The 27,108-nt window shown below is 43.6% G+C and overlaps 1 protein-coding gene across 1 annotated transcript in view; it reads left to right on the forward strand.

Annotated features, from left to right (window-relative positions):
- LOC308332278 (cadherin-22-like) overlaps positions 1-27,108 on the forward strand; it is a gene marked incomplete at both ends in the record, with an annotated part of 126,104 nt that overhangs the window by 95,417 nt on the left and 3,579 nt on the right. The window contains 3 exons of the mRNA XM_080788081.1: positions 13,498-13,615; positions 22,870-23,019; positions 24,585-24,686. Coding sequence (XP_080644207.1) covers positions 13,498-13,615; positions 22,870-23,019; positions 24,585-24,686 — 370 coding nt within the window. The remainder of the gene's footprint in view (positions 1-13,497; positions 13,616-22,869; positions 23,020-24,584; positions 24,687-27,108) is intronic.

A 27,108-nucleotide genomic window follows, 5' to 3' on the forward strand; every position in this document is an offset into this window, starting at 1 on the left:
AAATGTCGACTCTAGACCGGACTGGAGTACTACACAACACGCCGTTCACATTCATCCACACATGAATGGCAGAATGTAACAGACATTGCAAAGTTCTTCTAACAAGGGCACTTAACCTCTTTCAATCTCGTGTCCCTAGTTTGATCATGTCAAATTATAAAATGTAGGTTAAGTGGTTAGACAGTAAAATCACATTTGACTCTTACTGACTGTTACTTCACATGCAGCCTCATAATTTGTGAATATTCTGATGTCCCACATCGTATGTGTTTTGTTTCATTGATCTAACCTTACCTGACACTTCGCACCGAAATAACTTTGGTCTCTTGAACAGCTCTTTCGCCCACCCTGTGGTATTTGTCTGACTGAATGCAGGGGGACAGATACCATATAGTGCCTTGTGTGTGTGCAGGGAGGAAGCCAGATACTAAGTGTGCCCTGGGGGATACGGGAGGCCTGTCAGTTCTGCCTTAGCCGTCTCACGGCTGGCAGGGTGGATCACCGTGACGGAACGTCTCATGCTTAGCCTCCTCACCCTCTTCCATCCTCCGCCTCCTCTTCTCAGAGAGCTATAGTAGAAAGGGCTAGTAGAAAGTAGGAAGGCTATGGCCTGATCAGCCTCAATCAATCAATCAATCAATCAGATTTATTGTTACTTCCACAAATATACACTGGGCATACAGGGGAGCAAAATACCGTTCTCCATGGCTCATGATGCTTCACATTTAAAAACAATAGACACATTAAAAAGAGGCAAGGCCTTATTAAAAAAAACATTAAGAAGATAAAAGGAGCAGATAACATTGGCAGGAAAAAAGTGCTGATGCATTCAAAGTGCATGTGTGTAAAGTGCTATTCATCCCTCCTTGGGGGCAACATGTGGCGAGTGTTCAGAGTCCTGATGGTTTGGGGGAAGAAACTGTTGGACAGCCTGCTGGTGCTTCCTCCTAGGCTCTTGAACCTCCTACCAGATGGCAGGAGTTCAAGGAGATGGTGGGAGGGGTCAGTCATAATGTTCATGGCCTTCCTGACACAACGGTCTGTGTATAACCATATGTCAGCTATGGGGGGGGAGGGGGACACCAGCCTGCAATGATATGCATAAGATCTGGTCATCCCAGCTTACTAAGAGGTTCAAAAAGTAAAGAATACTTAGAATGACCGTTGAGACGATTCTACTCTATGGCTCAGAGACATGGACACTTTCAAAGAAATTAGAGAAATGGCTGGATGACACTTTGTAACAGCCGCCTTCTAATGAGAGCACAAAATCTCTCTTGGAAGAGCCACCCATCGACTTCTCTAATATACGGCAACCTTCCCCGTGTTTGTTCAGTAGTATACGATCCAGAACAACACAGTTTGCTGGCCACTGCTACGGAGCTGATCGCCTTCCCTTTTTCTCTGGAATTCTGCCTCAAAGCAGACCAGAGGTAGAAATATGTCGTTCCATGATGTCATCGCTATAGGGACACATGCATCAGTAAGCAGGAACTGGGGATGGCAATGAAGGACCGGGAAGTCTGGCATGGCATTTTGAAATCCATGATCTCGGCTGTGGTCGAAAAATGATGATGATGCTATAGGGACCTCAAACCACCCATACACTCAATGCTATAGGGACCTGGAACCACCTCCCCACCCACACACTCAATGCTAGGGACCTCAAACCACCCACACACTCAGTGTTAGGGACCAGGAACCACCCGCCCCACCCATACACTCAATGCTAGGAACCTCAAACCACCCACACACTCAATGCTAGGGACCTGGAACCACCCACACACTCAATGCTAGGGACCTGGAACCAACCACACACTCAATGCTAGGGACCTGGAACCACCCACACACTCAATGCTAGGGACCTGGAACCACCCACACACTCAATGCTATAGGGACCTGGAACCACCCACACACTCAATGCTAGGGACCTGGAACCACCCACACACTCAATGCTAGGGACCTGGAACCACCTCCTCCGCCAACGAACACACTCAATGCTAGGGACCTGGAACCACCTCCTTCACCCACGCACTCACTGCTAGGGACCTGGGACCACCTCCTCCGCCAACACACTCAATGCTAGGGACCTGGGACCACCTCCTCCGCCAACACACTCAATGCTAGGGACCTGGGACCACCTCCTCCACCCACACACTGTAGACAATATCAACAGGGAGAAATGCAAGTAAGCAGCTTGTCGTTGCTGTCAGGCAGAAACCTCTCATCTCCATAATTATTAAAAGTTCTGTTTTTGTAAATGAATGCCCTACACTCAATTATACTACAACGTCATACAAAAGTTGCAGTTTGGGGCGAAGCAGCATGTTTTGAGCTTGTAGTTCTGCTACTTTTGCTGTTTTTGAACTTGAATCGTGAAAAGTAACAGTTATGGACATGGTGTTTCCACCCGACAGATGATATGATATCAAACGTACACATAATTCATCGACCCTGGAAAATGTGTTGTAATTCATATACATATATTGAACATGGATGATTCTTCTGAGGAATTGAACCACACCAGGCCAGGCTGTGGACATGGACATGGACTTGAATGATGAACCATACATACATACAGACAAACACACACACACACACAAAGACCTACCAGCAGATGAAAAAAAAGGCACTCCAGCGCTATAGCCTTGAATACTATTTCAATTACAGCATCCGATGTTTAACTTACTTTACTTTGATGGCTTAATCGTAGAAACAGCTGCTCTGAGCGCCTCTCTTCCTTTCAAGTTCTGTTGCTGAAGCCGTCGTGTGAAAGTACTTCATGTCTTCTACCGAGAAGAAAGCGGCTGCCCCTTGCTGTCCTCTGACCCATGGATGGCCTCGCCACAGATGGGTTTTTGGCGAAGTCTTCTGTGTCCATCTTTCCAATGATGCTAGAGATTTAAGGAGGTCAGACAAGGGAACCGCTTGCAATTTAATTAGGGGATTGTGCTTCAGAGAGCTTTTGCCACTCGATAAACTCCCACACATTGGCCTCTGTGGTTTGCTCAGGACCCTGAGACGATGCAAGGGCACCGTCGTCCAAAACAGATCATGACTCGCCTCATCCTCTGATGCTCGTATCCGGGTCGGCAGTCAAGCGCTGGCACTTTCGTCCACCAGGTGGCAGTGATACGGTTAAAATTGTTCCTGTATACTTAAATGAAATGAACTCATCAAAGTCATCGCTCACTTCACACTGGGTGTGATCTCTTCACCGAAAATGGCCGAGCGCCTCACATGCACAAATCTGGCAAATTAGGCAATGTTTTTGTTTGTTTGTATCTGTCACTCCGACTATGTGTGTGGTTAGTGTTAGGGTTATAGGGTTAGATATAGGGTTACTAATGTGTCTTAACCGGTCACGTATGTGTCTTAACCTGCCACGCATGTGTCTTAACCGGCCACGTATGCGTCTTAACCTGCCACGCATGTGTCTTAACCGGCCACGCATGTGTCTTAACCGGCCACGTATGTGTCTTAACCTGCCACGCATGTGTCTTAACCGGCCACGTATGTGTCTTAACCGGTCACGTATGTGTCTTAACCGGCCATGTATTTTGGAGCCACGGCTGAGTCTTAACCAGCCACGTACTGTATGTCGGACAGACTAACGTACGCCTGCCTCCCCCCCCCCCCCAGCCATTTGCTGGTCGTACATAAAGTACGACGCTTTCTCTGCTGCAGCGTGAACACATCGCTGTCGATTCACTGGTAATGTGTGCATGGAAAGAAGTTCGATGTCACAGATAGTTTGTGTCATTATGATTTTTGCCTCTGCTTTGTGCTTGTATCTGTGTGAGCGGGGAGGCGTGCAGCTGCCTGAATGCACATATAGGAACCACATAAATGGGACACAGAAGTAATATTTCAAGGATGGTACAGATAATATAGGGTGAGTCTTTACCTCATTTTCTCTACTCCTGCAGAGTGAGAATTGTATGCAGAGGCTCTACGGACAGTGCACACCTCAGTGAGCTCAAGGGCTTGCATTTATTATCTAAGATAAAGCATTTTGACACCTTTACAACATGTACAATTGTTACATATTATCATCATGATCTATATACCTACGAAAAGCACATGGCAAATTCATTGTAAAGTGAAAAAACATTGTATAGCTATTGTACAAGTTGTGTGTACAACTTGTCTGTTGCTACTGTATCTCTTTGGGTTTGTGGTTAGGCTTTTAATATGACGTTATTTCTTGAGTTACTTATTTTGATTTAGTTTGGGCAGTTGGTGTCTGGTGAAAGATTTAGTGCTACTGATGAATAATGTTCATCAAACAACAAATACAAATTCAGTTAGATCAGATTTTTGGACTTAAAGCTGTAGGAAATACTTGCCATTAATAGTGGTTGCAAAGGTATACATTGATTGCCTGATACGAGTGTCGTGGTGGGAGTTCTGGTCCCACTATTTCTTTGTGTCCAGTATCACTACACCAGCAGCAGCACAAAACCATAGTTACGTGTGACAGTAGAAATAGGTCATCAATACAAATGACGCTAGTTGTGTGGATTAATACTTTTTTTATGAGTGGGCCCCCGCAGTGCCCCTCGCCAAATGACCGGAACTACTTAACCCCCTTATGGCTATTGACGAAATTGAGGCGATGAATCAATACATCCCTTATGGCCAGTGACGTAGCATTTAATTCCCTATAATCGGGGGCTTAATGTAGCAAAATGTAGCAACCTTTAGCTTGTTTGGCTAACGGCCGATGTAATCTACCTAAAACTGGCCGAAATCCGCACGTGCACGGTCAATCACACACACGCGCGGCCTTTATGTGCATCGCTGCGTAAAATGCGATATTTGGGGCTTGATTAGAGCTTAATTTGACTTGGTTATTAAAAATACGATGATAGCTTAGCATCCCGGACATCTGACAGTGCTGCACAGTCCAAAGCTACTACCGGATGTTATGGTTCGTTAAACCAGAAGTGCTTTCGCCAGATTCGCTCTATTTGGTCAAAATCGGCATAATGGTGATGTTACAGCCACCATCAGGACTGGGTATAATATACTATAGCATTGCTGTGTCAGAATGAGATATAGTGTGTATATCATGGCAAGTATGTCCTATGCTTTAAGTTAAAAATTGGGAACTAACTATTTAAGACATGAAAGGGACAAAGGACAGACAGATACACAGTTTATAGTTGTTTATAGTTATGTCTGGGTCATAGTGACACTACCACCATTATATATGGGTTTGTTTATGGTTATGTCTGAGTGACATGGCCCGCCCAGCAGCCAAATTCAATATAGGATAGATTTACTGGGAGACCGGGCTCTGATAACGGATGCAAAAGTTAACAAAAACAAGTGACTGAGCGACTTGGTCACTGTCCTTTGCACCAGTAGCTACCAGGCTACATAATCAAACCCCCGTACGTTCCGTTCTCTGTTCTTAATGACCAGATTAATGAACCAGGATTAATGACTCCTGTGTTAGCTGTGTTACTGAGACATTTACACATGGACTACTGGGATGTACACTAAAGGACCAGAATATCTGCCTGCTTAGGGAAACTGCTGTCTTACTGCTGATAGATGTGAAATTACTCATTATCCGCTGTTGTTTGACTGTAGGCCTACCTTATTTATCCAGACCTTTATAAGTGTACCTATTTTTTGTTTTATTCTTATTTTTACCCTTATTACAACTTTTTTCCAGTGTCCCAGTGAGAGACGGCGAGATCATTTCACGGCGGACGACGTAGGTCGCGACGTATTGTTTTACGCCATGGCTTATTCTTCAATATGTCGCAGAGTAAACAATAATTCGCCGCAGCGTTAAGAATAAGTCGCGGCGTGAAGACTCGTCGCGACGTATTCTTTTACGCCATGGCTTATTTTTAAATACGTCGCAGCGTAATAGGAGTTATAGGCGTAATAGTTTGACTTTGTTTATTTTTTTTGCCTGCCGCGGTGCAGGTTATATATCCTAGTAGTACAATTCTCGAAATTAATGGAGTCCTCTGCTAGTGTAACGGTCAGCGCTCTAGCCCCTATAGTCCAGGTCCCGTGTAGGAGCCGGTTCGAATCTTGCAAATGGCAAACTTTTTTTTAACGATTCAACAATAGGTCGCAACGATTCGTCGCTGCCATGAAATGATCTCGTCCCACCTGGTCCCAGTAGTCCAAAAAAAGGGAGATTAGGGTTAGGTCTAGTAGTTAGTTATAATACCAGCCCTCAGATCAATGTGGCCGTCGGACTAATGGCATATGGCACCTGACAACAATCTAGTCCTCAGATGAAGAGTTCGGACCGCGTCGCATAGCGCCACTCATCCGACCAACAATGTCTGAGTCATAGTAGCCCAGTTTGACGTCGTTCAGTCTCATATATGCGGATTCATAGTAGCACAGTTTGAAGTCGGTCTGTCTATGTGGATTATGTGCATGCCGTTGCAAGAGCAACCGCTTCAAGCTTTCTTTCCTTCCCACTTCAATTGTTCTACTGAACAACCGCCACGTAGCTCTTAGTGGGGAAGGGACTTCTTGACCTTTCATCTGTTACTGATTGTTCTTACCTTGTGATGCTCTTGTGATACTTTACCTTGTGAATACTCTTGCACTTTTTATATTCATATACTGTACCTTCTCGGATTGCAAATTTGCACTGTTCTCTTGTGATACTCTTGTGATACTATACGTTGTGCAATGCTGCTATTGTGTATTGTCTGTCTGCCTCTTAAAACGTTGATGTACTACTTACTGCACTTTTGCCCAAGACAAATTTCCCCTTGTAGGACAATAAAGTATATCTCATCATCTCATCTCATATGGGCAGAGTGGTCTAAGCTGTCACTCAGGGTGACGTGGCCATGTTTCTGCCAGCCTACTGTAGGATAGATTTACTGGGAGATCAGGCTCTGATAACAAACAGACAAATTACATTTGTCTTCTAACTAGACATTTTCAGACCTTCAGCCCGCTCACTTCTAGCGCTATGTGTCGCAAATAGGAAGAAGGAAATTGCGGTATTTCACAGCCTCCACTTCCCGTTTCAGCTCTGTTTATTTATTTTATTAATCCTTTATTCTGCCCTTCACATCTAGTAGCGGATGGCCGCACATCAGGCACACCCAGGGTAAATAGTATGTGTACTGTACTGTAACAGGATATCTGCATGTTTAGGCAAGTCAGATTTAACTTTTTAAATACCTTATATTTAATAGTGTGGTCATTATGAAGTGTTTGTCAACCACTGCCGTAAAACAACATTGGACAATAAGGTTTGACAGTCAGGCCCAGTTGCTTATGTTAACCTAACTGCTTGTGCTTGCTCTAAGCAGAAAATCTGGCAACCATGGCGTTGGGTATGTCGTTTCGTAGATCTGATTGCTTGTTTATGTGAAATCTGGCAATCCTGTTTGTTTTGGTTTGTGGTGATCGTAGCATATGACGGCAAGTCGGCAACAGGCGGTCAAGATGCTGGCGTCATGAATAAATAGGCTACAGTTTTTGCAGTTTTTGTTACTATGTGGGACAGTGTCAGTTGCTCCTGTCCATGGTCAATGTGGTCATTGAACCTCACCTTCTTTCTCAGAACCAAATACTGCTGCTGGTGTTGGTCTGTTTGTGCCACATTGGACACAGTAAAACCTGGAGTGTTTCCAGGGCTCTAATTTAACATTCACATGTTATTGTGAATGGATAGGAAAGCAGGATCATCTAGCAAGCAAATACATATTAGTCATCATCAGATTATAGCTGGCTGTTTGCTAGTGTTGCAACTGGCAATGATCACAGTTGATCAACAGCTTATGCTTTCAGTGATTGTCATTCTGGCAGCATACTAATGATCACTGTGTCCACTGCTGTGTTGATTTACTTTGAAGTTTGACCTCATTGCTTGCTCTGTTGTCATGGCAACTCTAGAATACCATTATCTACAGTACTGTTGTTAAATGGGTACATATAATATTTTTTACAGAGTACAGAGGACAGTGTATTTGTTGACTACGTACCTGACTGCATTAAGCTGTTGAGTATATCCATACACATCTGATGGCTGGCTTGTGCTCTGATGCTGCTAAAGGGCTGGTGGGATGAGAGGGTGGATGAATTGTCATCCTCACCTCTGTTGAGGCGAGAGGTGCTACTGAAAATTTATGACACTAAACCGGTAAAATAGGAGTATGAATCGGCCCTTAGACCTGGATATATATATTTGCCTCGGTTCGTCCCGTTTGTACCGCACCAGGTCGTGCCGCGCCCGTTGGCGCAATTTAGCGGGCCCCCATGACGATTATAAATACATTTTCGTCTCTGCACCCATTCACAAACCAATGTCAGAGGCAACCATGCAAGGCACTGTTCATCGGGAGCGGTAAGGGCCGTTTGATGTCTTGCACAAGGACTCTTTTTCATGAAGTCAGGATTGAAACAGGACCTTTCAGTTCCTAGACAGCTGCTCCCAACGTTTATGAATGTGACAAGCGCACGGGTAGCACGCTGGTATAGCCAGTGCAATCAGATCGAGACGGTGCTTGAAGTGGAAAGTGTAACCTTATCTTTTATTTAATTTAACATTCATTTAGTATATTTTCTTCACTAGTGTAGTAGAGTTCAAATGGCTGCAAGTTCAAGTTGGTAGGAGAGGAGCGGTGAGAGGTTAGAGAGAGAGAGAGTTAATGTTGGAATCTGCCCCCCTGTCAGGTGTAAAGGAGCAACTTGGACACTCAGGCATGAAGGAAGCATGAGTTCAAGTCCGTTGCTCTCCCCTTGTCCCCCATATATGGGGACTAGGTTGGTGGAGGGTGTGTATAGCCCAGGATCACATTAGATGATTGACACAGGGGTGAAAAATGGGTTACAAAATCGTGGGATAAAAAATATATATTAAAAAAAGGAATCGGCTGGTTAGGCCTCAAGTCATTTAGACTTAATTTGGAAATGGAATAGTCTTGTCAGCCCACAACAGCTAGTAGTTATTATTATATTCCCAGTGAATGTCTGCTGGAGGGTAAAAAGCAGAACTCAATATGGAAGCAGCATGTAAAGCCAAACACATAATAGAGGTAAAATTCACAAAGGGAGGCTGCAAAAACAGAGTGAATGAGGACACAGTATATCAACCATGGAAAATTGTTTTACATAACACTGTAGGCTATTTTATACGGTTAGCCAAGCCTAATTTATACTCTGTGCAATGGTGTCGCTTGCCGAAAGGAACTCTATTTTCAAGCCAAATCATTTTTCCAGGAAGAAACAACATTGTACAATGGACAATAAATTAACCTTAACTTATTGTTCAAGTGTGACCATAGAATGGGTGTCAACTAGATAAAGTGCCCCTCGGGGCACAGGTCTCCACCAGGGCAGGTCAGGTTGGGCCCTCCTGGTGGCGCTATAATAGGCCAATGTGAAAAGGGTGGAATTTCTTATTACGCCTTGGATGGCAATTGGATGATTTGAGGTATTTTGTTCCAAAAATGTGTTTTGCAAAAATCCACCTGTTGGTGGCGCTATAACAGGATGGGATATGAAATATCGGACAGTTCCGGCTTGAACACATGACTATAGAGATAGTGTGTAACGATTTGTGGGATTTTTTGACAGAATCTGGAGGAGTAATACCAAAGAAAAGTTTTTCAAAAGTCTGCCTCCTGGTGGCGCTATAACAGGCCGTTCAGGAAAACTTGGGGCAGAGGTTTATTGTTGGCATCAAGGGAGTGTGTGTGCAAAATTTGGCATCAACAGGGTTAACGGTGCCGGAGATTAGCTGGTAACAGACAGACGGACGGACGGACACACACAGATGTGTGTGCAAAACATGCAAGTGCAAAACATACTCTCTCCCCATGCCTTCGGCCTGGTGGAGACAATTAAAAAAAAGTTATTAGGAGTACAAGAGTCAGAGCCATATACTGTAGGACACAGACAAAAACCTCTTACTATACAAATATTAATAAATCATACTGTAAACTTTCAAGTTGAGTCTTTCTTTTTAAAGTATTAATTTATGTTGCACTGTATATTATTATCAGTGTTTCCCAAAGTTTTCCATTCCAAGGACCACAAAATAGCCATAGTGTGAAATGGCCGGGTAAAAAATATATAGTAACTAGATAAAGTGCCCATCGGCACAGGTCCCCACCAGGGCAGGTCAGAAATCCAACAGAGTCGTCTTGATCACATGACTACAGAGATCATGTGGACCGATTTGCGTGAGATTTGGATGAAATCTGTGCGACTAACATAAGCAATGTGTTTTACAGAAATCGGCCTCATGGTGGCGCTATAACCGGCAGATGTGGAGGGATGCAGGGACAATGTTTTTCCATGGCCTCTAGGGAGTGCGCATACATAAGTTGTATACAGATCGATGCAGTTAAAGCTAAAAACAGGAATTGGCCTGTTATAGCGCCACCGTGAGGCTGATTTGGGGGAAACATTTGTGGCATGTCGTCCTCGGCCTAGTGTAAATGTGCGTGTATAAATGTGCACAATGTGTTCGTGATTTGTGGCATTTCTTTTAAGCGGACCATTCGTGTGAGCTTTGGAAGCCAATCTTAGCCAATCAGGATGGAAGATGGGAAATGGTGCCGCTCCGTGTTGATCACATGACTATGTACATAGTGTATACTGAATTGTGTGATGTATGGATGTGTACGAGTAATGTACAGAAATGTGTTTTGCCTAAATCGGCCTCATGGTGGCACTATAACAGGCCGTTGAGGAATATCTGGGGCAGAAGTTCGTCGTTGGCATCCAGGGAGTGTGTGTGCAAAGTTTGGCATGGATCGGAGATTAGCTGATAACGGACGGACGGACAGAAGGACGGAAGGACACGCAGACGGAGTGCAAAACATACTCTCCCCCCATGCCTTCGGCCTGGTGGAGACAATAATAATACAAATAGCCAAATAGTGTTTGTGAATATATTATAGTGTGCAGAAAATAATAGATAAAAAATACTTGTCTACAACTGCCCCCCAGTGGCAACCAGTGTCTTACTTTTTTATTTATTTTTACCCACAATTTTGCAACCCATTTTTCCACCCAGTGTCAATAATGTAATGAATGAATGAATGAATGAATTTTATTTATATAGCACCTTTCCAAACATAAAGTTACAAAGTGCTTTACAGGTTAAAAACAACAATAGCAAACAACATCAAGAACAACAGAAATAACAAAGCATAGAAACATAACAACAAACAGCAAGAAATGCTAAATAAATATATACGTACACATATACATGTATACATATACATACACACATGCCTGCATACATATACACAAATAAAACTGAAATTAAGAAAAGCATTTGGTATACAGGTGTGTTTTTAAAAGATGTTTAAAAGCGGGCACAGTCTCGGCTTGCCTGAGAGCCAAGGGGAGGGCATTCCAGAGCGATGGTGCGCGTGCCGCAAAAGCCCGGCCACCACGGGTGACAAGGTGAGTTCTGGGTGGGACAAGAAGGGCACCGTCAGCAGATCTGAGTCTGCGCACCGGCCTGTGGGGTGTTAGCATGTCTGTGATGTAGCTGGGGGCTAGTCCATGTAGGGCTTTGAAGGTGATTAAAAGGATTTTGAAGTCGATTCTGAAACTTACAGGGAGCCAATGTAGGGTAGCCAGGATTGGTGTGATATGCTCACGTTTTCTTGTGTTTGTGAGTAGCCGTGCTGCGGAGTTCTGCACCATTTGGAGGCGTGCTATATTTTTTTTGCTCATGCCGGAATAGACAGAGTTGCAATAATCTAATCGTGAGGATATGAAGGAGTGAATGACGGTCTCTAGGTCTGCATGTGATAGAAATGATTTAATTTTGGACTGGACAACTTTGGTGACTTGAGTGTTGAAGGAGATGTCAGGGTCAAAGAAAACACCCAGGTTGCGGGCTGAGTGTGTAATATTTGTGGATAGAGTGCCGAGTTCAGAGTGGAATGGGAGGGTAGACTGTGGTGGGCCGAAAATTATGATTTCTGATTTAGAGTAATTTAGTTTGAGGACATTTTGTGACATCCACTTTTTTATGTCAGAGAGACATGCCAGTAGCCGTTGTACATTACCTGTGGTACCAGGTTTTAGTGGGATGTACAGTTGTGTATCATCGGCATAGCTGTGGAAATTTATATTATGGCTCCTAATGATGTTGCCAATTGGCAACATATAAATAGTGAAGAGCAAGGGACCCAGGATCGATCCCTGTGGCACGCCACATTTAAAAGGCGATTGAGAGGAGGAGGCCTCCCCAATAGTTACTGAGAAGCTCCTATCCGTCAGATAGGATCGGAACCACTCAAGTGCAGTGTCTTTTATGCCGACCAGGTTTCTGAGGCGTTCAATTAGAATGTCATGGTCAACGGTGTCAAAAGCACAGCTAAGGTCTAAAAGAAATAAAATTGAACAGTCACCAGAATCTGCGTTTAAAAGAAGATCGTTGGTAACTTTTAAAAGCGCAGTTTCTGTGCTATGTAAAGCCCTAAAACCTGACTGAAATGTTTCAAATGTGGAATTAAAATTCATAAAAGTAATTAGTTGGTTGGACACAGTTTTCTCTAAAATCTTTGATAAAAATGGTAATTTGGAGATGGGCCTAAAATTGCTTAAAACTAGGGGGTCCAATGACGTTTTTTTTAAAAGAGGTTGGACTAGGGCATTTTTAAAATTAGTTGGAAATATGCCAGTAGACAGGGAGCAGTTGATAATAGAGATGATATTTGGGGCAACTGTCAGCAGGTTCTCTTTAAAAAAAGTGGTGGGAATCTTATCTAGGGGGCATGATGATGATTTCATGTGGGTGACAGTTTTAATGAGTGTTTCTACAGTGATAGGGTTGAAGGAGGTGAGTTGGGAGGGTGGCACTGGACAGGCACAAGGGGTCGACTGTACCGCAGGCAACTGCTGTCTAATTCCCTCTATTTTGGCCACAAAGTGTTGGAGGAACACTTCACACATTTCTGAGGAGGCTTCTAGGGATTGACTGGCGGGAGGGTTAATGACTGATTGAATGGCTTGAAACATTATCCGGGAGTTGTGCGAGTGGGAGGCAATTAACTTGGAGAAGTACTCACTTCTGGCAGTCTTCACGGCTAATTGATAATTGAGCATCAGCTCTCTGAGGTTATCGTGAGAGGACACTAACTTGTCTTTTTTCCATTTTCGTTCCGCCTTTCTACAACGTTTTTTAATGTCCCTGGTCTGTTCATTTTCCCAGGTAATTGACTTACGCTTTACGTGCTTGATTTTGAACGGTGCAATGGAGTCAAGGATATGAGTACAGGTGCCTGGGCGCTACACTTCCTCTGCCAACCTGGGGAGGGCAGCGGACTGACCTCATGCTTCCATCTATGCATGAGCTGCTTCTTTTCACCTGACAGGGGAGAGTTTCCTGTGGGGCCGGACGTAGCGCGTGGAAGGAACACATTATTCCGACCAGTTCCTTTCCCCTCCATCAGGTGCCAGGGGGGTAAACCTGTGTCTTACTGACACTTCTTCTCTTCTCTATGTGTTCCATCTCTCACTACCCAGGTAATCCACACCATCAGCGTGGTGGACAGAGATGAACCCCAGTCTGGACATCGCTTCTATTTCACCCTGGCCCCCGAAGCCTCCAGCAATCGACACTTCACTCTCTGGGATGTCAAAGGTGAGAGGGCAAATGTCACTGGCAGAGACGTGGAATGAGGTTGGGCATGGTGAGTGATTCGCCACTGGCATGAAACCACGCTGTTGTGTTACAGCAACAGACCTATGCAGCTGTAAGAGCAGGCAGCAGTAAAATTATAAAATAAGAGCAACTAAACAGTACACAGTAGCCGACTACACTACATAATGGTAAGCACTGTTTTATTTCACTGACATTTCACCATAAGGTCATACTGACTGTAGAGGAATGGGTTAACATGGAGTTGCACTAACTTACCACCATTTAGCTCCCAGGGAACCAAGACGAGAGTTAAAGTCAAAGGTCAAGTGAATAACTAAAGGGGAAACTATTGAGCCAAATATAGCGTTTGTGAATATTTTTTTCTTGGCAAGTAGTAGCCTAACATGGCGGATATGGTTGCTGTGCAGAATTTTGGTGTTTCAGAAAGTTTACATCATCACAGGGAAGTATTTAAAGACCACTAAAATTCTTAGTAACCATTTTCCCGGCCCTGTTGCAGTAAATTCCCAATCTTTGCATACTCGGTACTCCACATTAGAGCCCTGCGCGGGAGTGATTCATTGAATCCGTTCCCGCCCGCTCTCATTGAATTTCAGACCAATCCCGCCCGCGCCCGCAATGATTTTATTTTTGACCGCCCAAGGTGACCTCCTGTCCGCCGCTCCCGCCCACAACAAAAGAGTAAGTCCCATTTAGCCCCGCACCATCCCGCATCGGTACGTCCTGCTAAGCAATATTTCCATTGGGATCGGGGAAAAAAAAGACATTTACCCAAACAGTTGCTGAGATTGAGCAGGCGTGCATGCACGAGAGAGGAGTTATGTGTGTGTGAGGAGCTGATCACAGTCACAGATAGAGGAAAAGTGTTATATTAGGCCTATTATGCTATATATATTATTATTGTGTCACAGTCTCACGGTCACAGACATTGCGCAGCAGCGCGCACATGCATGCTGGAGAGAGAGAGAGAGAGAGAGAGAGAGAGAGAGAGAGAGAAACTGAGACTGCGTGTTAAAAGCCAAATCATCGTGAGTGACACACAGGGAAAAGCAACAAGGGGTTCAGAAGCGAAAATGTCCGTTCTGGAGACTCCACACATTTCACTTCTCACAGAGTGATTTGCCTACTAATGATCATGCCTGCATGATGTTGGAGAAAGTGAGACTGACTCCCCGGTGCTTGTCCAGCGCATGGGAATTATGGGTTAGGGTTAGGGTTATTTAGGGTTAGGCATTTTAATTTAGGCTCTCGTTCTCGTTCTACTCCACATAGTTAACACTTAGACTGCTACAGGTTCTAGCGAACTGAGGATTACTGGTGCTAAGGGGTTAACATGGGCTTTTTGAACTTTTTGGGGGGCCCACAGCGAGGGGCCTCTTATAGCGAGAATCACACCGCATAAATCAAAAGAAAGCCCAACTTGTCCACTAATTAAAAAAAAAAAATTATGATTCTACCATCTTCCATTCTGGAGATATTGACCTTTTTCTAACACCTTATTTTGCCTGCACGCTGCTCGTGAAAAAAAACAGAGATATGGAGGCTTGAAGTTGACAGACAGATATAAAAATGAACACAAATAATATCATATACATACTATACACTGAATGAAAGCCCTGAATGTCTACTTTTAGGAGGAAAACAAATACACATTGATCCCATGTACAGTTTGTCACTAATTGGCTATTGAATGCAGCTTGCGCCCACCAGAGAACTTTAGAGAAGGCATGGACCCGAATAACTATTATTCACAAAATAAGGCCTATAGCGACATGTACATACTATATACCGTATGAAACAGTAGACTCTCTGCTTTCATAAGAAAAATACCACCCAGAAAAATCACACCCCTGTGAAGTGAGCAGTGCAATTGCACTGCTCACTTCACAGGGGTGTGATTTTTATTATTATTACAGTATTAGTATTTTTCTTATGAAAGCAGAGAGTCTACTGTTTCATACGGTATATAGTATGTACATGTCGCTATAGGCCTTATTTTGTGAATAATAGTTCTTCAGGCCCATGCCATCTCTAAAGTTCTCTCTGAAAAAGATAATTTTAGAGAAAGCATGGACCTACATAACAACTAAATATTCACAAAATAAGGCCTATAGCGACATGTACATACTATATACCGTATGAAACAGAATACTCTCTGCTTTCATAAGAAAAATACTAATACTGTAATAATAATAGAAATCACACCCCAGTGAAGTGAGCAGTGCAATGTTGCACTGCTCACTTCACAACATTGCACTGCTCACTTCACAGGGGTGTGATTTTTATTATTACGAGTAAGACGCGCGAACGCGGAAAGCGAACGCAGATCGTAAATTGCAATAACAATTAGAATAAATTACAGACATGATCTGCAGGGTGTCATAGTTAGTGCTTGGACCACGCCAGCTCCATATATGGTCACAAAAGACGCCATCACACTCATGTCACCATGACTCAGCCATAACCATATAAGGAGTCCCCAAAGCAGGACCACGCCATCACACTCATGTCACCATGACTCACAAATCACTCAGCTCCATATATGGGCACAAAAGGGCCAGGTCCACATATACAGTAAGCGGGACAGACAGACACACACACACACACACACACACACACACAGACAGACAGACAGACGTGATCTGCTAGGTCTCATAGTAAGTGCTCATTGCATTCGCAATTACAGTATTAGTTTTTTTCTTATGAAAGCAGAGAGTCTTGATGCACATATCTGATCATAAAACGGACTTGGAAACTTTCTTCTGCCTGCATCGTGGTCAGTCTCTCTCCTAAGTTGTTAGAAAATATAAATCAGCCTCAATCGTAGCCCCATATGTGCCCTCTCCCTACGCTCATTCTGTGATTCGAGCTACAATCGCAGTAACAGGGGGGGGGGGGCAACTAGGCTTTGAGGAAATGATCTTGCATAATCAACATTATTGTCGATCGTCGTGTGCCACTCCAAACATGTCCAGACATACCACTAACCTCATCGATCCAGTCTCGCGTCTCTATAAGGTGAGACGCGAGACTGGATCGGTGAGGATTATGTCTGGACATGTTTGGAAAAAAAACCAACGACGATCGTGGATGGATGCGGCAGCAGCAGAAGCAGCACGTCAACGTGTTTGGAAAAAAAAAACAACGAGAAAGGGGGATGGATGGTTGGATGCGAGCAAAGCAGCAGCAGCAGTACGTCAACAATTATAGGGAAAATAGCTTTATCCACCACGGCCTCCGCAGTTTAGGATGAGACGTGTGTATTCGTTATACATTACAAACGGGTCAATGACGTCCCAGACGTCTTCATTGCGGTCTTATCACTGAAATTATAATGAATGCAACGGTTACAATCACAGCCGATAGATAGTGTCTGCTGGCGAAGACGCTATGGCTTGCGATCAGCGACCAACGTATCATGGCGGTCCCTCGATAATGATGTGCAATCTGTCCATGACTAACTCCATGTGTCTGGCAAACGTTATGAAATCAAATGCCGATCGTTGCAGGTTTATATACGGGCAGAGAGCAAATCGCGTTGTATCTTTTTCCGAGAATGAGAGTGCAAGGCAAGCCTTGCAGTTGAAAGCAGTGGGGAGTGGGGGGGGAACTGCCAATGCGATCCAAGAGGAAGAGACCCCCCCCCCACAATTCTCCCTCGGGAGAAACCATGTAGAAACAGGAGGGGAGGGGGAATCGAGTGTATTCACACACACAAGAGCATGGACCCATCCATTTTAGATCCCCTGACATCTGCGTTGGTCTATGCCGGACGGCCGTCTCCATTACGTCGTAATGGGGGCTGCCTCCTCGCATAGACCAACCAATAGGCGGTGCCAGACGCTTCTCAGACCAACACCTCTTTTCAGCAGGGGGGGGTTTTAACTCTTTTTAGAGCCGATCGGTGTTACATTATGAGTTGTCCGGGCGCAAATATAGTTGAACTATAGTAATCAATAAAAAAACGTTTTTTGGACCATAAAACGTATAAAAACGTTATGCGCATATCACGGGTGGGTATAATAAAGCGTATAAAAACGCTTTCAGCATTCTAAGTGTTAAAGACAAACATTTTAAATAACATTCAACTGTTACTCTTCAGCTCTAGACTATAACACTCTTGGGGGGGGGGGGGGGGGGGGAAATTAACATATTCAAGCGACGTGATTATCTGTAAATGTATTCCCTGAGAATTGTATACACTGACACGAAAATGCGTATTCAGGGCGGAGTCACCACCCCCAGGGTAAGTTGTGATTTGCTCTCGTTCACTGCAATGCAATTTGCGGCATTTCCAAAACAATATTGCGCAGAGTATCGATTATCAAACGTATTTGCAATGCCATACGTTGAAAGATCTGTTGCCCACGTTACCTCCGCAAGTTAGATATTATCGGCATAGATGTTTGTCCGTATGTGATTAAGGATTGGAAAAAGTTGCATTGGCAGCCATAGAAAATTCTGCCCAGGGTAAAAAAACGGATGTGACGTTTTTGGGCGTTCCTGTCTTGTTTCGTGTCAGTGTATATGAATCGTACTATACAATAATTAATGATTAATGATATGTGTAGGGCAAATATTTAGTTTTCTACAAATTCAATACACTATTATAGCCTACTCCCTACTTTAATAATACTTTCATAATTGCCTCAAATATAATAAGGAATTAAACATGTTTTTTTGTTTTGTTTTCTGTAACCCTAACCCGGGCTGTTTTTGATGCAACTGCATAATGTAAGGCTACAACAGATCCCTCATACTGCTGCAACTTTATTTGGACATACACTTTGCCCGCCTGGCCGCCTCTGTGTACTGTTTAAAAAAAAACATTGTGCCTTTAGAGCCAAGTTGGATTGGATGTTTGCGGACGCCTGCTTGGAGATGTGTACCTAAGTGAATGTGACGCACGGCTAAATCAAGATTGATGTGACAGCGGGAGAATGTCAGGGGAGTGGACCTGCATGGCGAAGGAAATGTCACCATGCGGAGGCTGCTTTGGCTCCTCGCTCTCATGCATGCACGTGTATCTGCACAATTGTGCTGAAAGCCCAAGAGTGCATGGACAAAATGCTCACTCGCAAAGCAAACACCATACAGACACACAGACACTCGGACAGGCACATGTGTACGCATGCACACATGTACGCACGCACGCACGTAGGCAGGCAGGCAGGCACGCACACACACACACACACACACACACACACACACACACACACACACGACACAAAGTCTCCATCTCTCTCTCACTCTCTCTCTGTATCTCTTTGTCTGTGTCCCTGTCTCTCTCTCTCTCTCTCTCTCTTTCTCACTGTCTCTTTGTCTCTCTCTCTCTCTCTCTCTCTCTCTCTCTCTCTCTCTCTCACTGTCTCTCTCTCTCTCTCTCTCTCTCTCTGTCTCTCTCTTGGAATGACACATCGCTGGAAGTGTGTGCGCGAGTGTGTGTGTTGTGTGTGACTGTGTGACTGTGTGTCATTATGAAAGACATGTGTAGAAAAAAAAGATATATATTTGAGCCATCCACACCAATGCAACTCATTGAGTTGCAATGAGTTTTATTAGTGTGGTTGACCTTTAAAACTGTTTAGTCCCAAACAGTCCAGGCTACTAGTGTGGTTTGGGCTTTTTTTTAAGACCCAGCGTGCACGTTCAGAGCTGCGCTGTGCTCTCGATGTTGTCGTGTAACTTTTCACCATCTGTTATTGGATGTACTGTAATAAAATCAGATTAAGGTAAGAAAACCCTTAATCCAGAATTCACCTTTAATTTGAGTTAGGGTTAACTCTCTCCCTCCCTCTCTCTCCCTACAACATACGGCATACTGCATGTATTGTATACTGTATGTACAGTATATCTTCACAGAGACAGGCAGAGCGCAGCACAGACCTTTATCCTCCCACCTCCCTATTTTCCACTCCAGTGTCTTCTCTACATTTGTCAACCTGTCACACTCAATCTGTCACTGTCGTGTTCTCCCTATCACGGCCTCACATCACATCCATGTCTCCGTGCCTTGACATACGGGGACAAAAAAGTTAAAGACCTCCCCATGTTGGCAATTGTTTGGATTGTGTTTGTTGTGTCTCCCGGCAACAGCAATGTTTCTCACCTTTTACAGAGAAACCCGTGACAAACATAATGTCAATTCAATTATCTTGACAATGTGACGTTTCACCCTTGAAATGGAAGTGATTTTCTTTGATTAACATGAGCGTTAAAAAGCTCTATATTGTAATAGTACTCATTGCTGTATACAGTGTAACAGGAGTCTCCATGTCTCTCCAGCTTTTTTATTAAACAGAAAATGCATTTTCAGAAACCGAAACTGAAACCGGGATACCAATTTTATCTAATCAGGGTAGAGTACGCAGTCAGGATACAGATTAAACAAGTGGAATTGTAAGTGCTGAGCAGACAAATTTGGAACTGGACCATTATGAAAAATTAAGCTCATAAATAGCTGCTCTCTCCTGATTGGCTGAAATTTGGCTGAAATTCTGATAGTAATGATTACTATCAGAATATAGTGATTTAACCTTTTAACAAAAAACTTGTTTTAACCATAGACTGTAAAAAATATGGACAAAGCGTTCCGCGGGTCTAACGTGAACGTAAAATGAAGCCTGTCAGTCCTTGCAATGGAAGTCGCCATCTTTCTAGATCCGTTTTGGCCCAGTTCAGGCCAGCTGGCCCATTGGCTGGCCCAGACAACGAGGCGGGACTTCCCCCTTCTTCTTCGTTGGTTTTTATTTTGACTCGAGTGGGTGGGGGATCCCGTTCATAGACTGTAACGGTAGCCACGCCCCTCAGAACATGCGCGACTTTATGGTCATTTTAATAAATGGGACCATAATTTTCCAAAAAGAATATTATGACATTAGAAATGAGACTTTAAACTAGTGACTGGAAGCAAAAAGTTTTCATGACCATGTTTATTAAGGTAATACAGTCTAGGTGAAGTTGGGCCCAAATACATGGACTTCTATGGGGCTATGGGTTTTTTTGAGCCCAATGACAGCGCCACAACAGGCCATTATATGAACTTTCATTTCCTTAGTGGCTTCACAAAATATCCGTCTGACTTCCCCCCTGGTTTTAACCAACAAAAAAAAACATATCACTAGAGGTGGTTGCACACTGGACGCGTTTTTCGGAAAACCGATGGAGAAACGCCGCTAAAAATCCGAAAAACACGCTCGGTGTGTGGGGATCTTTACTCTTCCTTTAAAAGGATGCTTTAAATGCATGATTTAAAGGAGATATTTTCTTTTCCATTATTGATCTTTTTAGTCCAAAACTGTTTAAATCAAACTTGTTTGTGTGTTGACTAAGGCTAAGTTTAGTGGAGTCGCTGGAAAGCCAAAATGCCTGAATCTGACCTATAGTCCGTCTTAAGCCTAATTTATGCTTTGTCAAATGACAGTGTTGCGACACGCTGTGAGCTTGCAGATCAGCTATTTTCAGCGAGCGACATCCTCGGATCATGTAGTGTCAATGAAGTGTAAGACAAGAGGGAGTCTCGTCTGAGACAGATAGAGAGACTGATGGACGAGACCACTGTGTAAAAGTCAAAAGGACAACGTCATGGGAGTTGCACTCAGCACAAGTTCCCCTGCATAAACGGTAACACCACACGTGCCAGAGAAGTGCTTGTGGATGGCAAGAATGACAGTGATATATGTTCCGGGAGATGGATTGCTTTGTATCCCTTATCCGAGTATATCCACAGAAGCTGCTCTGACTATTATCCTCTAAATCCTCCTCCCGTATATGCTGAATTACATTTGTCTATGGGGAGGGTGCGTATGCACACACACACTGCTGAAGTTTAATTTCAAACAGTGACGCTTCCTCTTGTATTTTTGATTACCCGGTGGATGTTAACACCACGCAGCCAGTTCACTTTGCTGTTGGAATGATTCAACCCTGAGTGTGACAATGCCTACGTAGGCTGTGCCAGGCAGCTCCCCCCAGATGGAGTGGTCCTTGAACTGCTTATATTGTTGGATTATCTCTGGGGTTTGTCATCCACTCATCCCCCGTTTTTGTCCTGTTCATGTTTGTTTATTCGAGTTGCCGTGCAGTGAACAAAACAAAAACTATTCCGCTCCAGCGATGACAAGGACTACAAAAATATATCTATTTATTATCACACAGCAAACACAACATCCTCTCGTCCAATCAGGGACCCAATTATACAATACCTTGAACTGATTTACTGTTGGATTTGATTCAGTCATGCAGATTTGATTCAGCCATGCAGCCAGATGTTTTTCTCTGAAGACCCCAAAATTCACCCCAAAATGAAACACAAGCTAAATCGGCTAAAGCTAATTTGGCTGCCGTATTTTTACAAGTCACCCGAAGCGGAAATGCTTTGGCCATGTCTCGCACCCCCGGCCCCCCTTCCCACCCCCACTACAAAAATGAGAGAAACATTAGAGAAAATATATCATAAATGAATACTGAAACCAGATATATTCATTAAGGAAAGTTTATGCATGTACTATGTGTACTATGTATGTAAACTCTTCATTTCCATTTTCCAGCTACTCAGTTGCAAAAAAAATAAAAAAAATAATACTATAGTACTACTATATAGAGCACTGCAGTCCCGCCCCCTACCATGACGACGCCAGGCCCAGGAAATGATTCCCATTTTTTTTCCGAGTTGGCTATTTTTCCCATAGACATTTCAAAAAGGTTACACCGCAGACAAAGCCAACTCGAGTTGTGACAAATCATGACAACAAACACAATATTTTGGACGACACAAATAATTACAAAGAAGAAAAACAACAAAAAAAGTGTTGTAACCTGCCGCTTTTTTTTTGTTCGGCCCAAAAAATTGTGTTTGTTGTCATGATTTGTCACAACTCGAGTTGGCTTAAAAGGTCTTTAAATAAATACTTTTTGAAAAGTCTATGAGGAAAATGAACGGGGAATCGTTAACAGGGCCCAGGTTATGCGTATGCACATGAAATGCTATTCTAGTACCGTCTACATAAAATGCTATAAGTCTGTATGAAATGCTATCTAAGTTACATAAATCGAGCTTTTGCATATGCCTGTAAGGTCGCCGGGGCTAGGGCAAGTGCTACGGGCCATGATGGAGTATGAAGAGGTGGGTTTTCAGACTACGGCGGAAGATTGGGCGTGAGGCTGCAGTTCTGATCTCTCTCTCTCTCTCTTCCCATCTATTTGTCACCTTTCCTCCGCCCCCACCATGCCAGACAACACGGCTGGTATCCGCACCAAGCGTTCAGGTTTCAACCGCCATGAGCAGAACGTCTACTTCCTGCCCATACTGGTGGTGGACAGTGGGCCTCCCTCCCTCAGCTCCACAGGCACGCTGACCATTCGCATATGTGGCTGCGACCGCGGTGAGTTAACCGCCATTTATACTAAGTTACGTTCTTCTGCTGAGTGTCATGCACCAGAAATAGCTTATCTAAAAGTTCACAACACGTCGCGACGCATTATGCATCGTGAGTTTATGGGTCGGCTATGTTTTGACCAACCCTTACGGCATCGAGTTGGCTCTCATCTCGAGTGACGTGCAGATCCATGGTGGATGCCCTATGCTCCCAAGGGGGCAAAGAGGACTAAGTCAAGTCAGTTAAGTCTTAACTGCATCTCTTACATGTGAACACATAACACTCAAATGACAGTAAATCATTGGTTTACACTACACCAATAAGTAATTTAAAGTGCTTATACCTGTGGTGTGTAATTGCAACTAACTACTAATATTATATTCCTGAATGCTTAAGTTTACAGCATAATCCATTGGTGATCGAGATTCTACTATACGTGTACAGTGGCTTTTTTATGTATATTCTTTCCTGAATATGATGCTGTTCTCGTTCTGTGTCCAGTGATGTTTTAAATACAACAAACAAACAAACAAACAAAAAATCTGACAAAATCTGATTATGGAGTTTACATGCTGAAACTAAAGCCATTGCACTTGCAGTCTTGCAGTCGAGTGCATACATCCTCTAACTAATCCTATACAATTGTGAGATCTCCGCATCTGTCCTCAATGTTTACCTTTACGTTCAATGTGACCTTTGCGTTTGACCTTTTCAATCCAAAAGTTAATTATTTTCCTGGATCACTATAAGTTTCATGACAGTTCCATTGCCAATTGGCATAATGGTGTGAGTAATGCACTGTACAACTGTGTCTGTGCTGTTTACTTTTCTAGGTAGTTCACCTTTCACCTAGTAGGCCCTATGTGTAATGGAGACCAATGTTCTTTTGCTTAATTAGTAATTATCCTCACCTGGTAGCTTCACAAGGGTAGTTATGAGGTGATTAGTTTGGTCAGAGTCAGTTCAGTTCAAGCCAGCACACTGTCAAGAGCTCACTCACTACATGTTGAGTTAACCCTTTCTTTCAGGCCTTGGACAGGATAAGTCTGCAAGTTTGTGTTTTTTTTGTTAAACTTCTTGGCTCTTAAAGCAATTTACATGTTCTTTTTGTAATCTTGTATGATGCATACAATAACTATGTTTGGTTTATTATTTTACAGTAGGCTATATGACACCAATGTTGTGTTTCTATTTTTTCTGTATTGCAGTTTTACAATGTATTCTTCACTAAAGAACCCAAACTAAGTCACTGCCTTTGGAGCTTTATTGGGAACCTTGTTAGCTGTCTGCCAAGCCATACACAATGTACACCAACGTATAGTAAGGGCAGAACAGTGTCTCTAGCTTGCTTACTGTGATTAAGATCTGACCTTGATTGGGATTATCAGTCATGTTTATATGGGTATTATACTACCTACATTGGGGTATGATTGAGTTTACACTGGCAATGTAAAAACAAAAAACGTGGTAAAACACAGCGGTAGATGGTGGTGCATTAGTGAGATTCAAGGGCCGCTTTTTGAATACAAATGGAGTGCTTCTTTTTCTCTCTCTCTCTCTTTGCACTACAGATGGAGCCATCCAATCCTGCAACGCTACAGCCTACGTGATGAGTGCTGCTCTCAGCCCCGGAGCTCTCATAGCGCTGCTGGTCTGCATGCTCATCCTTATCGGTAAGTGTTCATCATAAGTATGATGAAGGGGCACGGGGGGTTCCTCTTCATCACGGACCACACCTTCAACAACAGCACGTCCATCACATTTCCCGTCAGAAAGGTGCTCTAAAGTGGAAATAAATGGTTTCTAGGGGCGACCGTAGCTTAGTGGTAATCATAAAGTCATCGGTTCGCCTCCCGGCGAGCCCGTGTCTACGTGTCAAAGTGTCCCTGAGCAAGGCAATTAACCCCTAACAGCTACCCCTGAGCGCTCATTGTGAAGAACCACAGCCATCAGCCATCGGTGAAGCTCCATGGGATCAACAAAGATCACTCCCACAATTCTGTAAATATGACAGTAAACAGTGAAAACAGTGAAAGTGCTAATGTGCTCTAACTCAGTGTATACATTTAACCAAATGGACTTGCTGTGTATGAAGAAAGTACTGTAAAAAAGGTTCACTCCACTCAGAAATTCATGCAACCAAGCATACTTTAACAGCCACTTTTTTGAAGTTATCTATATTTCAGCATTGAAATCACACACACGCACAGCAGCAGAAAAACAAGGGACAAAAATACATGAAAGGGGATACATCTTTCAACATTCCTTCACGGGTGACTCACATCGGACATTTTGTCTGTGCTATTTTTTACGAAGGGACAGCTTCTTCTGCATGTACGACGTACAGCCGATGCCGCCTCGCTTTATCCATGATGTCAAGTCACTTTGTTCTGTGCCATGCACACTGGAGATGGGATGGAAGAGGGGGGAGAGGGGGCTGCAAACAGGCAAAAAGAGCTGCCTCAGCACTGTATCCCTCTGGAACAGAAGGCTTTAAATAGACAAGCCTTATCTAACTTTCTCTGTTACAAAGTTGTACGTGAACGCGAGCCCTACACATACACATACGCATGCATACACGCGTCAAACACACACCCCAACGTGCACACACGATACACAAACACAAACTAACACATTATGCTATATATTACACTCAAACACAAAATGTGCGAGCACACACACACGCACACACACACACCCACGCACCGCACATACTCATACATTCTCTCTCTCTCTCTCTCTCTCTCTCTCTCTCTCTCTCTCTCTCTCAGAGGAAGAGGGCCTGAGAGGGTTAGCATTGTCACCACTGAAAGTTTGATGAGCCGGCTCTCTCACTCTCCTCATCCTGCTCTTCTGAGCCACAGATAAAGAATCAAGATGTTTTGTCTCCCTGGCGCGCAACACTTTACATAATGTTTTACATTATGTGGGCTGTGAATGATGGATGGCGTGACACAGGGTTCGCTTCAACTTTGAATAACGGGTTGCTTGTTTTGCTTTGCTTTCTTGCTTTCAAACAGCCTCTGTAATGAGGCGCGTTAAAGCCGTGTTTCCCATTAGCCAAGACATATTCCGGTGTGGCGACGTCGAAAGAAGGAGCATGATTTATTCATCAAGTTTCTAAAAGCCTAGAAATGCTGCATACTGTATGGTGCATACTGTATAACCTCTGGCCTCCAGAGGTTATATATATTTGTTGTTGGTAAAGCGCCAAGGTTTGTTGCTCTGGAACTTATACAAACAAACTTAATGTAAGCGTCTAAACTTGCCAAGAAGCTCAAGTTCATCCCCCCAAAATCTATTATCTTGGATTCACCATCTGAACTGCCCACAGCCTTCCTATGAGACACAGACTGCATGAGTAGGAAAAGATTGTGGTATTTTATCATGAACATTAGTTAGGACCAATTATAGGAAGAAGTTGAAAGTTGAAAAGTGGTGAAGTGGTCCTTTAACTGTAGCACTTGCACCACAGATTCAACTGAGTGCTGTTGAGTGGTATAGAAATTACTCCCTCACGACTGGAGGCACAGATTGAGTGGAAGCACCTGGATGCTGCCTGACTGTCCACTGTGTGGACAGTAGATTGTAGGAGCTGCAATTAAGTGCTGGGCTCAGGGGGATGAAAATGGACAGCAGTGTTCCAACAGTTGTTCGCTGGTATTAATAGAGTAGCTGGACTGGAGTGAGCCGCCATGTGAAAGCTACAGCAATCACATTAGCCAATACTTTGCTGCTCCCTCTAAAAGCATGACAACATACTAGTAATGTACACACAGATGGATAAGCTTTGTCCTGTTCTTTCACAATACACACACTTCCAATGAACACATACAGACACAAAACTAAGCATCTTTCCGCCCTTAACACATTTATCCCTGGAGTCCAAAATTTGGGGCGAAACAATTTAAAATATATATATCTAAATTGTATGTAAAATATGTGAATAAATAAGTGCTTAACTGCATAGTAGTGAAGGACTAAGGGAGCAGCCCACAGAAGCAACCCACAGAAGCACACAGCCATTAACCACTAGCGGCTAGGTCCTAGCCCAAGCAGAGAGCGGGCTCCTTCTCCCGAGGCCGGACCACCCCT

This window comes from Protomyctophum bolini (assembly GCF_963924005.1).
Source record: "Protomyctophum bolini genome assembly, chromosome: 2".
In the NCBI taxonomy this organism is placed as follows: domain Eukaryota; kingdom Metazoa; phylum Chordata; class Actinopteri; order Myctophiformes; family Myctophidae; genus Protomyctophum; species Protomyctophum bolini.